At 37.1% G+C, this 14,653-nt stretch overlaps 1 protein-coding gene across 1 annotated transcript in view; it reads left to right on the top strand.

Annotated features, from left to right (window-relative positions):
* The window catches only part of stxbp5a (syntaxin binding protein 5a (tomosyn)), a 105,372-nt gene that overhangs the window by 57,789 nt on the left and 32,930 nt on the right, over positions 1-14,653 (top strand). The window contains exons 6-7 of the mRNA XM_067383074.1: positions 9,085-9,148; positions 10,366-10,449. Coding sequence (XP_067239175.1) covers positions 9,085-9,148; positions 10,366-10,449 — 148 coding nt within the window. The remainder of the gene's footprint in view (positions 1-9,084; positions 9,149-10,365; positions 10,450-14,653) is intronic.

The raw sequence follows: 14,653 nt of genomic DNA, 5'->3' as shown, positions 1-14,653 counted from the left end.
TTCTATTTATCAAATAATAAATATTTTTTACAATTGTACACATTAAATGTTTCTTGAGCAGCAGATCAGCATATTAGAATGATTTCTGAAGGATCTTGTGACACTGAAGACTGGAGTAATGATGTTGGAAATTCAGCTTTGCCATCACAGGAATAAATTACTTCGTCAAATATATTTAAATAGAAAACAGTTATTTTAAATTGTAATAATATTTCACAATATTACTGTTTTTAACTGTATTTTTAATTAAATAAATGTAGCCTTGGTGAGCAGACAAAACTTCTTTTAAAAACATTAAAAATCTTAGTAGTTCCAAACTTTTGGACTGTACTGTATCATACTGTATTATTACTATATATATATATTATTACTATTATTTTTGTGAAAATAGCATAATAGTGGGTACTATAATAGTTAATACTATAATAGTATTTATTATAGTATTTTTATAGCCTGTACTGTACCACATTTGTTTGGCTATCACCAGACCAAGCTCAATTTAAATTTGAACATTGGTCTGGGGAGTCTGTATGTATTTTCTACTGTACAAGAGGTGTGATCAACAAGCATCATTCATGCAATTGGATAGTCCTTCAACCAATCTGATCAACGATCCAGGTGACGTACTTTGCAGAGCAACGCGAAAATGGTTTGCAGAAGCAGAAATGGCATCGAGCGATTTTTGCAGGTTGTGCAAAAAAAAAAAAAAAAGTGAAAAAGTGAGTGGTATTTACACCTACTCGAGCGATTTGTTTGCTAAACTAAAGAAGTCATTCAGCATCGTCGAGAGGTTAAAAGGAATTGGATTGACGGTCGTGCTTGCCGTCGCTTCTCTATCGTCATCGTGTTATACCCGCCAGTAGCGAGCAAGGTGGATAAGCCAGTCTGTGATTGGTTCCCGCAAAAGTTTAACAGAAGCAGTAGAAATGAATGTACGGGTTTCCAGACTGAGTTGCCGGGCGAAATCGAATCGCCTAGTACCACATTACTATTATTGTGTAAAATTAATATTAAATTACTTAGTATGTTCAACATAGTATGTAACATAGTATATTGCAACAATCCTTATAAAAAATACATTGTTAGGCATGGTTAGTTTGTTTTATTATGCAATACATAGGCATTCATTTTATATTTCAAGCATGTTGTTTGTGCACTAAATGTAGTAAACATCACACAATAGTTAAATAAGTTATAATTAGTCAAGACATTGTGATAACAACTTTTGATCAGGCATTACTGCCTGGGTCCTAAAGGAGACCCGAATCCTCGGGGACTCGATTTCTCATGACAAGAAGTTGAGCTCGTGACACGTTGTCAAAAGAGCTCACTGCAGCCATTGATTATATATTGTTTTTCCAAAGCATCTCTGAAATATGTAAATTTTTTGCTTATTTAAATTAAAAGTTATGTATCTATTATTCTCTCTTACTGTTATATTTTTCAGTGATTCAACTACATTACAAAGTGAAACTATTGCTGGTGTTTTTGATTTCACATTTTTTAAACAAATAATAAAAAAAAAACCTTCCATTTTTACCATTTTTAGGCAGATTTTTTAAAGGTTCAAAGGGGGGTGTGACCAAAAAAGTTAGATTATTGCTTTACAATGAGGTCTCATTTGTTAACATAAGTTAATGTATTAACTAACATGAACTAACAATGAGCAATACATTTGTTACAATATTTATTCATCTTTGTTAATATTAGTTAATAAAATCTCGCTGTTTATGTTAGTTCACAGTGCATTAACTAATGTTAACAAATACAAATTTTGATTTTAATAATGTATTAGTAAATGTTGAAATTAACATTAACTAAGATTAATAAATGCTGTGTTAGTATTGTTTATTCTTAGTTCATGTTAACTAATGAAACCTTACTGTAAAGTGATACCATATAATTTATAATCCCAATAATGGGAATTTATATATATATATATATATATATATATATATATATATATATATATATATATATATATATAAATATTTTTTGTAAATGATCAAATTTATTATAATTTTGAAATTTATGACAGTTGAGAAGGTTAAACTCATCAGCTGTGTTTAAAATAAGCTACTTTTCATGCTAGATTAATTTCAAATCATAATTAATCAAACATATATAACACTCCGCACATTAAAAAATATGCTAACGTGGAAAGTATCTTAAAATCAGGTGTGTATGTAAATATCCTTTCTATAAATACTCTAAAAAGGCACTTCACAGTAGCAGCTATGCCACAGCAGCTAACCAAGATGGTCTGTGCCTGTTTGAGAGGGAGAAATCTGGCATGCCACTCTGCTGTAGGGATGATAATATGGTGGTGGGTGATGTGGGCATGATGCCAGGCATTGAGAAAAACAGTTTGTTGCTGCAGGTGTCAGTAGCGGCGAGTTGTTTTAGAGTACGGGGGCATGTAGTTTGGCACTTGAGTGTGTGGGCTGTCGGGGGATTAAGGGTGGGCATAATGGAGTGGCGTGATGCCACACTGACAAGGGGACTCTGAGGCATGTTAGGTGGTTTAATTTTTAAGCTGTTCCCAGGTGCACAGACTACAGCATAGGCTATCATCTCAAGTCAGGCACAAAGAATCGCCACCGTGCCTTCCGGAAAAGCAGATTGTGTCCGCATTTCGAAACGAGTCAGTGCATGTCTGTATGTGTGACAGCGCTGTCATAAATCCAGATCTCCGCCAACAAAGACAGTGATGTATGGATCTCTCCTTGGCCAAGGTTGAGAAGACAGCAGTAGGTCTTGAAGCATGCTGCAATTGTGTACATACGTGTACAGTCACTAAAACAGTATATACCAGATACCTTTATGATGTTTATAGAAGGTCTATTAACCGTCTGACATCCATTTCAGATACTCAGTTTGCACAACAGGTGTTGCTGCTTAAAGTAAATCAGTTCAGTGGCTTAAAATGTGAGCAAATTGCATCCTGGATTTCCTACGTTTATACGTGCACACGCACAGCTGGTACGGATTGAAGTGGATGCTGTGCTGTGGTTTTTCCTAATGACAGGAAATTAAACTTCATGTCAACATGCGTTCCTTACAATCAGAGAGAATTCGTGAGAATAGGAGGTTCATACGTTTGGTATAGTAATTATTTTGGACCTCAGAAAAGGATTGTGGGTAAGAGGGTGTATGTAGGTGAAACGGGTGAAATTATGTAATCATAAGGTGTCTTGAGTGAATGAGACGGTGTGGAGTGAGGGCGGCAGTTACAGAATGAGATTTTGCCCGTCCTATTCTTGTTGCCATGGTGATCAGCTCTCTAAATCCAGCCTGCTCCTCCTAAAGTAAGGGCTGAGAGATAGGAGGGAACTGTGGGGACATAAATTAGGAATCTTGAGGTCTAAGGAACAGAGTAGTTAACAATCCGTCACCTTCTCAATGTGATCGCCACCTTGACCTTTCTGTGTGGGTGCTGCTCTAATTCTTTTTCCCTCTTTTTTTTCTCGCTCACTCTATGTCTCTTAACTCTACACACATGCACAAACAGGGCTTAATTTGTGCCAATTGTATTCGTTGACCTCGTGAACTAAATTTGGTTTCTGTCGGGTGAAGTTAGGTTCATTTCTCGATGGAATATACCGTAATACATCATCAACGCATGCCACAGATGAAAATGGTGGGATAGTTTTATCTCTCAACAAGATTACCTGGCATTTTATGACATCAGACAGAGGATGAATTATACTACTTACAAATGTTTTTTTTTTTTGAAAATGGATTTTTGTTAAAATGTTTTATATCTCAACTGAACATTGTGGTTACATGTTATTTTAAATAATTATTATGTGTATTTTTTAGGGCTGTCATAAACACGCATTCCACCCTGAATTTTGTAATTAGGAATTTTCCTATTCTAGGAGGAATTTTTTTGTGAATGTGTCCTGTGTGAACAGCTCTTTGTTTACCTCAGAGACTAACAGATTGACAAAAGATTGTTTTATCTATTTAATACTTTAACTGCCGCAATAATACATTTCAGTAATCTTTATGTGAAGGATTTAGCAGCAAATATTGATTCAAGTTCAAGTTCAGGTGAGCTTAATTCCATTCTTTATGAACGTCATGCTTCAAAGGGCCACATGCTACATATAAACATATAAAACAAAGACATATATAAACAAATATAAACTATATAAATTTACACATATCTAACTTATTTATAAAGAGTAATATAACTATACAAATACTTTACATAAAACTGTAGACACTTGAATTTACACATGAAACAACACAGTGCAGTGATACAGAGAAGTGCAGTCATGCAAAGAGAGATACGAGGCAAAAACAGTGCAAACAGGGTCAGTACATGAAAGAAAGATGAAAGAGAAATGTAATTAAAGTGATCAGTGCACAACAGGGTGAGACCAGAGTATTACTGAAGGTTGATGGTTTGTAAGGCCCACTCAAGCTATGAGTAGTTTATTTGCTCACATAGTATGGCACATGAGAACTGTAAAGGTTTTCTGAAATGAACTGTCCTTGGGGGACACTAGCAGCAAGATGTTAAGTGTGTGGTGGGAGTGTTAATGTTTCTGGTTCAGGATGTAGGGGTTTGAACAGGGTTCAGAGGGGAGCGAGGGGATTTTAGTTGAGGGTTCTTACAGCCTGGGGAAAGAAGCTGTTGAGCAGAACGGACTCTGGCAGAGTGGGCCCTGGTCTTCCTGATGGCAGGAGCTGGAAGAGACTGTGGGAGGGATGGATGGGGTTCTTCACAATGCTGGTGACTTTGCTGGAAAGGGGAGAGGGACACAGATGATCCTTGGAGCTGTGTTCACAGTCTGCCGTATGGTCTGCAGCACTGCAGTTCCCATATCAGACAGGTGATGCAGCTGATCAGCACACTCTCAATAGTGCCCCAGTAGAATGTGGTGAGGATGGGTGGAGGGAGACGTGCTCTCAGATGGTGTAGAAAGTGGAGGCACTGTTGGGCCTTTTTGGAGAGTGATGTAGTGTTAGTGGTCAAGGTGAGATCTTCTGTGATGTGCACCCCCAGGAATTTAATGCTGCTGACTCTCTCCTCAGTCGAGCTGCCGATAGTCAGTGGGAGGTGGTCAACAGAGTCCGTCCTAAAGTCCATCACAACCTCCTTTGTCTTCCCCACATTGAGGGACAGGTAGTTTGTGCCATACTATTCAGCCAGTTGTGCCACTTCTTCACTGTAGAGCGTTTCAAAAAGCAGCGGGCTGGGGCCCCTATTTTATTCTATACAGTACTATTGGCCGATGTCCAATAAAAGTAATTTATTGGACATCGGCCAATAGTATTGTATACAATAAAACAATATAGAATTATACTATATACTATTTTGAATAAATAAATTCAGTAATTTTCAAACTAATCGAAGGTAAAATCAAGTGTTTTAAATGCTATGCTAATGTTAAAGGTGCCCTAGAATTAAAAATTGAATTTATCTTGGCATAGTTAAATAACAAGAGTTCAGTACATGGAAATGACATACAGTGAGTCTCAAACTCCATTGCTTCCTCCTTCTTATATAAATCTCATTTGTTTAAAAGACCTCTGAAGAACAGGCGAATCTCAACATAACACCGACTGTTACGTAACAGTCGGGCTCATTAATATGTACGCCCCCAATATTTGCATATGCCAGCTCATGTTCAAAGCATTACACAAGGGCAGGCAGTATTAACGTCTGGATCTGCACAGCTGAATCATCAGACTAGGTAAACAAGTAAGGACAACAGAGAAAAATGGCAGATGGAGCAATAATAACTGACATGATCAATGATAACATGATATTTTTAGTGATATTTGTAAACTGTCTTTCTAAATGTTTCGTTAGCATGTTGCTAATGTACTGTTAAATGTGGTTAACATTACCATTGTTTCTTACTGTATTCACAGAGACAAGATCTGTCGCTATTTTCATTTTTAAACACTTGCAGTCTGTATAATTCATAAACACAACTTCATTCTTTATAAATCTCTCCAACAGTGTAGCATTAGCCGTTATCCACAGAGCACAGCTTCAAACTCATTCAGAGTCAAATGTAAACATCCAAATAAATACAATACTCACATAATCCTATGTATGCATGCTGCATGCAGGACAAGCACTTTGTAAAGATCCATTTTGAGGGTTATATTAGCTGTGTGAACTTTGTTTATGCAATGATAGAGTCGAGAGCTCGGGAGGGGGCGGAGAGCGTGAGCAATTAAAGGGGCCGCAGCCTGGGGGCACCTTAGACTTATATTACATCTTGTAAAAAAATGTTCGATGGCACCTTTAAGTTAATTTAAGGGTCTTTCGCACCAGGTAGTTCTAGGAACTAGCCACCAGGGTGGTTTTCCGAGAGCTAATGTTCCCCTAGGGCCATTTTCCGGTTGCATTCGCACCACCAGTTGGAACTCTGAAGTGATGTAAGGCGCGCTTGTTGTTGTGACTTTTTTTGACGGCGTGGCAGACAGCTATTTTTATGGCGCTGAGAATGCCAGACCCTAAGCACACAGCTCTCACATTCTCCGTCTTCATTATTTGACTATCTGTATAACAGTCTGTCTAATATGTTATTAGATAGAACAGTTATACAAAGAAAGAAGACAGTATATGAAAAAGTATTAGCGTTTGCTGTGTGTTTGATGTCCAATGTCACAAGCTGAGCAGAAATACATAATCATGTTTCGCATGGTCCGCTCAAAGTTGCATTGGATTTTCTCCTTAGCATAAAGGTTGAGAGGTCCATCTATCACTGTTTTCCATGTTCGTAGAGTTAGTTTGTGGAGTAAATATATAGGATATAAACTGTGTGTACACTTTTTTTTTTTTTTTTAAATGGCGGGTGCTGGTGTTTCGCGTGCATTCGGCCAATCAGCGTACATTTACGTCACTGGTCATTCCTATTGTGCTGGGTTAGACCCTACTTTGAAGTAGAATTTTTCTTTTAAGACTCCTCTTATGATGTCATTTTGTAAAAATGAGGGGTCCCGTGTTACAGATTTTTATTCCCGCTGTATCTGTCAGTCACATTTCAGACACCCAACAAACTCTAGAGGAGAAAGATGCAGATCAGGACCCTGTCTGTCGAACCTCCATCACCATAACAGACGTATACTGCTCTGTCTCTCCTCATCATGCTGTAGCTCAACAGAATGTAGCTGGAGGGGAGAGAAGGACCCCTGTCTATGCCACGGCTGTCACCACTATAGGCGTCTAAGCCTGTGCCTGAGAGCCGTCAACAGCACAGTTGGCCTGCTGGGTAGTCAGAGAGTACAAAGGAATAAGACTCCTGCCAGTACAGTCAATGCCTTATGGGTGTCCACAGTATAGTCCACGCTAAAGTAACACCTACTGATGGCAAGGCAGCTTGTTTTGTAATGTTTAGAGAGAAAGATACTGTAGCCGAGTGTATCAGAACAGCAGATACACTGCCTTTTTACACTGCCGTATTTTGCTCTCTTTCTTAACTAAAGTAATGAGGGTATATTATTCATTGGCTGTAAATTAGTGGGCAGTAGTGGTCTTGTAAAATTTCTTGCTTACAACATTGTGTCCCAGGGAGATCTCAAAGCTTCTTTTATGTATTTAATGAAATTTTAGCTTTGAATAATCTTGAGGTTGAAACTGACTGTCTGAATGTCAGTGGAGACTTATATATTTCATATTTCAAAACCCTAATGGAGTTAAGTATATGAACGGAAAAATTCAGATTAGGTTGGTTTCAGTTGGACAACATTAAATATAAGATACCTCTATAGGGACTTGTCATGAATTATTCAATGCACTATATAAAACCCTGTCGTTTTGAACAACTTTGCATGGCAAGAATCCCACTCTTGGATTTTGTAATGTATTGTTAAAGAGGATATTTTCAAGATGAAAACCCTATTTCAGTGGTGATAAAACTAGGATCCCAGCCAGTGCTGGACTTCTCAGGCCATCAAATCTTTTGGGGATTTGAATCATTATGAAACACTGTCCAGATTGAATATATCATAGTTTTGTTTGTTCTGTCAAATGTTTTGTTCTTTTGTTAAGGATTTTTGGGTTTGTTATATGTGGGTTATCAGTGTCTTAGGAATATGTATCAGTATGTATTTGAGAGTTGGTTTGTGTTGAACTGATTTATTCATTCTAGGTGCATTTTGGGAAAATAATCACACTCATAATTACATCATACAAATGACAACATACACTACCATTCGAAAGTTTTGCAGTAGCCCCTCACTGCAGAACACATGAGATCCAGGGGGCGGAGATGGGTAGGTTAAGGCATATGTAAAGTGGGAGGAGTTGGATCCAGATTCAGGTGGTGGAGATGGGTAGGTTTAGGGGGCAGAGACAGGTAGGTCTGGATCCAACCTCGCCCCCCGGATCTTTGTGTTCTGCAGTAAGGACTATCGTCTCAAAGTTTGAGGTATTTTATTTATTGATTTTTTTAAGATAAATTAATAATTTTATTTAGCAAGGATGCATTCAATTTATCAAAAATCCTGAATCAGAATCCTGAAAAAAAAAAAAAAAATCACTTTTCCAAGTAAATATGGAACACAACTGTCTTCAACATTGATAATAATAAGAAATGTTTCTTGAGCAGCATCAGCATATTAGAATGTAGATTCTGAAGGAATTCTGAAGGATCATGTGACACTGAAGACTATAGAGTAATGGCTGCTGAAAATTCAGCTTTGCCATCACAGGAATAAATTACATTTTAAAATATAATAAAATAGAAAATGTTTTTAAAATGTAATAATATTTCACAATATTACTGTTTTTACTGTATTTTTAATCAAATGGATGCAGACTTGGTGAGACGACTTTAAAAACAAACAAATAAAAAACTCTTATTAAAAATGAACTCATATAAAAATAAAAATTATTAACTCTTATTAACCACAAACTTTTGAACTGTAGTGTATATAACAAGAAAAATGTCAAATGTAATTTTAAATGTCCTTTCTCTCCATCTCACAGAGTCAAACACACACATCCCCAAGGATCGTTTCCTCACTGTCTTCATATTATTTCCCGTTGTGTATTTGAACTCCTCGATCCTCTCCTTGACTAACACCAATCCTAAATCTGTCTCTCTCCCACAGGTCCTCCAAGGCCCACCCCGGCCCAGTGGTTCACATTAGTGACAATCCTATGGATGAGGGCAAGGTATGGAGATGCCGGCACAACTACATGAAAACAAATCAACACTCCCTGACATGAATAATTAATTTCCCTTGCACCGACAAAGCTTTTGTTTCTTTCCATTCTGAACTCATAAGACATTGCTTTCCTACAGTGCAGCACAGTTCAGTAATTGGGTCTAATCTCACACAGCTTGTTAGCAAATTATGTTGTTTTTGAAAACAAATGATCTAGGAGATATGTAGGAGATGAACAAATGCTCCAGCTACTTCCAAATTCTTCTTTTTAGACATTCATTTTACCTTTGCTAATTGCTAGTGCACAGTCAGAGGGGAGCAGAGAGACCGGCAAACACCTGCTGGGGTTTTGCCTTCATATGGATGACAAACTGTCTGTCTCTTTCTCTGGCAGCTGGGAGCTCCTCATAGGTGCCTTAACAGTGATGATCCACTCAAACTCTCTCTCCCATCCCACTTCTGCCCCTGAATGGGGCATCGATCCATAACGTGTCCACTCAGTTCTTAATGGGTCTTAAAGTCTTTAGAGACATTGTCCCTCCCTCTTGACTGACAGAACTATGACACTTTATCAATTTATATACTATCACTGAATCTCTAAGAAGAACAAAGAGGTTTGAAACTCAGATGACAGGAGACTTGTTGTCATTTTTAAAAGAAATTTTGATACATTTCCTGGTCGTTGTTTTCCATGCGTTTTCAGTAACTGTATTGAAGCTTTAAAGCTTAAGAAACAATGCAAAAGCACCATAAAAATATCTGAAAACAAATATTTTAAGTCTTCTGTTTTAAGTTATATAGTAACTTTGTGTACAGGATAAAATTTAAATCAGAAAGCAAGACATTCCACAGACAAATAAAAGTCATACAGGTTTGGAACGACAAGTTTAAATTATACAATTTTCATTGTCAGCTATTTCTTTAATAATAAATGACAACTTGCTTGCACATATTTTCTATGTTTAGAGTGGAATGTTTCGTCTAATTTATTGATTTTGTTTAAGAATGAATGAACATTTGTTTTGGATTAACAATCAGATGAAAGGACAAACTTTCTTTAACAGCTATTTAATATTTACTTTGCTGAAACACATCATTTAATGTACTTTTAGATTTATGTCACCTCCTGCATGAACTCTCATCAGTTTACAGGTCAGGTTTACAGACTGACGGCGTATTTTCCTTCTTTTCTTGTTCCCCCCGACATCTTTCTTCTCCCTTTAGCTCATAATAGGATTTGAGTCTGGGATCGTGGTGCTGTGGGATTTGAAATCAAAGAGAGCTGACTACCGGTACACTTATGATGAGGTATGTATTGTTACATTGTTGTGTTCCGGGCTTCTGTCGCCTGCAGTGGCACAAACGCTTAGAATATGGAAATGCGTCGCTCAAATATTCATGAGATGTTTTGATTTTAATAAAGGACGCTGATTAGATCTCTTTAAGTAGGCACATAGTTCTTCAGTTTGTGCTGCAGCGTCAAAAGAACATCTTTATTTTAGGAGAGACTTGTTTTAGGGAATGAGTGTGTTTGGATGCTAAGTTCTTCCTATTCTCAATCATTTATTCATATTGACGTTTTCTTTAGAAATGTTCGGAAAAGTGGAGGGACACATTATAAATCTTATCAGCATGACTCATGAATATTAATCAGGTTACAGAATGTTGCAAAAAAAAAAAAAAAAAAAAAAAAATGACTGAGCTTTTTATAGTCATTAAATTTATAATTTTTTACATGAGATGCAAATTATGAACAATAAATCTTTTTTTTTTTTTTTTGACATTTTGTACTGTCCCTATACAAAAAATATCCTAAAATGTGGAATTTTGAGGAATGTCCCCCTCCAGTTGTGCTACACCTCTGAATTTATTAATCCATTCATTTGCTCAATATCTCTTGAATTAGTTGTGAACACTTCATTTCAGGTTTTTAAATTGTATTTGTTTTTTTCCCCTGTGATAGCCTGGGAATTATGCATCGGAAAAAGCCCCCATAGAACATAGTTAATCTGCCACTCCAGTTTAAGCTGGTTCGATGGCTTTTGTCAACAGTGGCAGCCAGCGTACATTAGTTATTATGATGAGCATGATGAGCCCAAAGCAAAGTGCAAAGAAATTAAAACCGACACACACTCTTTTTTTTTCCAGACGTACAAGCACACACACGTCACACGTCAGACCCATCTCTTATTGTAACTCCCTCGTTGGTGAGTTAGAGAATATGTGTGTGTGGGTTAGAGTTAATTTCTCGGAGGACAACTCAGCTGTACCCTGATGAATGACTGTGCCTGGCTGGATGTCTGATTTATTCCTGCCTTCATTTAACGTGATTGATTAGTACAGCAGAGATAAATGTCCTACAATTCACTGCTCCGTAGGGGTAGCAAGGTGTCATTTTGGCTGAGCACAGAGTCACGGCTGTACTACGAAACACCATTGCTTGTCTATTAGACTCCCCATAGTGCTTTACTGTTTATAATTATGGAGGAGAGACCAGGGCAAGGCTCATACAGATTGATCAGACTGTCTTTAGTTATGCAGATGTTGCCTGAGAATCTTTTTTTATCTTTGAAGGGGTCACAGAAGTGCAATAGACAGCAGAATTAACATCATATCAGATCATGGGAAGCTATTAGTGCTGAAGGGGTCACTGAGGTGCAATGAGCAGCAGAATTAGTACTGAGGCGGCGAGGAGCTATGCTGTTATAGATGGATGGAAATGCTGAAATAAGGAAAAGGAACGCACCAGTGCAAGCAGCATAAAGGATGTATGGACAGGCAGTGTGTCTGTATTTTTTCTGTGTAATTGAGATTTTAATAATCTAGCGTTCTCCATCTTCCTTTTCCCTTTCCTTCTCCTCTTTCATTTATTTTGTATTTTGTGCATAGAGTGAAATATACAGCAAGTAATAACTAGATTTTCAACTTGCTAACATGTTTTTTAAACTGACTTTTTATGTTTATAAGTAGTCGCTAGGGTGTTCTGGGTGGTTGCTAGGTTATTGCTTACTGGCCCAAGTCAAACAAGGCCTATGATGTCTAATAATATGTCTATGATGCTTTAATGTTGTGAGAGGTTGCCAAGGCATTCCTGTGTGGTTGCTAAAGTGTTCTGAGTGATTTTAAGTTCACTGCTGTGTGGTTGCTTTGGTGGTCGGGTTATTGTTTACTGGACCAAGTCAAAAGAGCCCAACCCCATGTATCTGTGATGCTTTAGTATTGTGAGAGGTTGCCATGGTGGTTGCTAAGGTGTTCTGTGTGAATTCTAGGGCCACATGCATACACACTGCAACTAATTTCAGTTGTCAGTTTACCTTTTAGTGCTTACTCCTGTTCTGTTCACACACAGTCTAGTAGTTTATGGGAGTGACAACCGCATTCTACAATCGAATTAACTCCCGAAAAATGCAGGTAGTGACAACCGCATTTACAAAAAAATCTATGCAGTCTGTATAAAACCAAACTGAACAACTAATAGTTAACAATATATAATGTACATCAGAGATGTTTCTCTCTTCCCTAAGTGTGTGATGCAAGAAAATGAGATCTTGCTAGAAAAACAGCGAGCAAGAACAAGCCCACCATAAACTGAAATAAATCCAAATGATTTATGCTGAAAATAAGACCAAAATTTCACGACCCGCACCTGCTCACTTTAATAACTCTGTAAACTTGATCGCATTATGAGCCAATTATAATGCAACAAGCAACAAGCCCTAAAACGCTTATAATAAGCAGCCTTTCTAAGCATAAGCAAAACACAACAACTCAGTCGACTGTGTTTTAGTTAAAGGTGCACTAGAACTTTTTTTTAAAAAAAAGATGTAATATAAGTCTAAGGTGTCCTGTGAATGTGTCTGTGAAGTTTCAGCTCAAAATACCCCATAGATGTTTTTTTTATTCATTTTTTTAACTGCCTATTTTGAGGCATCATTATAAATGAGCCGATTCAGGGCTACTGGCCCTTTCATTCTCGTGCTCTCCGCCCACGGAGCTCGCGCTTGCCTTGAACAGTGCATAAACAAAGTTTACACAGCTAATATAACCCTCAAATGGATCTTTACAAAGTGTTCGTCATGCCTGCAGCATGCATGCGTCGGATTATGTGAGTATTGTATACTGTTATATTGTTTACACTGATTCTGAATGAATTTGAGGCTGTGATCCTTGGCTAACTGCTAATGCTACACTGTTGGAGAGATTTATAAAGAATGAAGTTGTGTTTATGAATTATACAGACTGCAAGTGTTTAAAAATGAAAATAGCGACGGCTTCGTGAATACAGTAAGAAACCATGGTAACTTTAACCACATTTAACAGTACATTAGCAACATGCTAACGAAATATTTAGAAAGACAATTTACAAATATCACTAAAAATATCTTGATATCATGCATCATTATTATTGCTCCATCTGCCATTTTTCGCTATTGTTCTTGCTTGCTTACCTAGTCTGTTGATTCATCTGTGCAGATCCAGACGTTACTGCCCTTGTCTAATGCCTTTCATAATGTTGGGAACATGGGCTGGCATATGCAAATATTGGGGGCGTTACACCACGACTGTTACGTAACAGTCTGTGTTATGTTGAGATTTGCCTGTTCTTCGGAGATCTTTTAAACAAATGAGATTTATATAGAGTAAGAAGGAGGAAACAATGGAGTTTGAGACTCACTGTACTGTATGTCATTTCCATGTACTGAACTCTTGTTATTTGACTATGCCAAGATAAATTAAATTTTTCATTCGAGGGCACCTTTAAAATTGCTTAACTTAATGAGTCCTTTGTCGCTGTAATATTTATTTGGTCAGAATTGCGATTACCAAACAGTCAAGATTCCAGAACTTTGCTGTGGTTACCACAGTGTTAATCATTGCAGTTTCAGAAGCGAGTCATGTTCCGTAAGTACAGAACATAATTTAGGGAACTCCTGAAACTTTACAGTGTGTACATAGCCTAGGTGAATTGTTATGTGGTTGCTAAGGATTTTTTGTCCAGTTTTGGTTTGGGCCACTAAGTATTGCTTACTGGCCTAAACCAAAACTCTCTTTAGCAGCTTTTCCACCACTGGGCCAAGCTGTTCTCATTGCTTAACAATTTCATTCCTTGCCAATCCGGAAGGGATATGGTTTCATATATTATAATTTGATGATGTGTTGTATTCATATTAGATACACACTGTGTAGGTAACTATAAAGTTTACACTTCTTCTCCCAGTTCATCGGCCACTTACTTTTATGTATTTCAGGAGAAATGACAACACATTCACTTATTTGACAATTGGAATATATAAGATATATATATATATATATAAATTCATGATATATATAAGTTCATGATATAGTTAAGTCTGTGAATTTTTAGAATAAAATAGGAAAAGCTAAATAAAAGCGATACATCTGGCAGATAGTGCTATTGTGGCTGCGGTATGTCACCTGACAAGTGTTATCGTAGAAATAATAAGGTGATACTTTTTTAAATAATGGTCTCCTTAAAAAAAAAAAAAAAAAA

The sequence above is a fragment of the Chanodichthys erythropterus genome, chromosome 4, assembly GCF_024489055.1.
Source record: "Chanodichthys erythropterus isolate Z2021 chromosome 4, ASM2448905v1, whole genome shotgun sequence".
Lineage (NCBI taxonomy): Eukaryota > Metazoa > Chordata > Actinopteri > Cypriniformes > Xenocyprididae > Chanodichthys > Chanodichthys erythropterus.
Note: the sequence above shows the minus strand (reverse complement) of the source record. Positions and strands in the feature narration are given on the sequence as shown.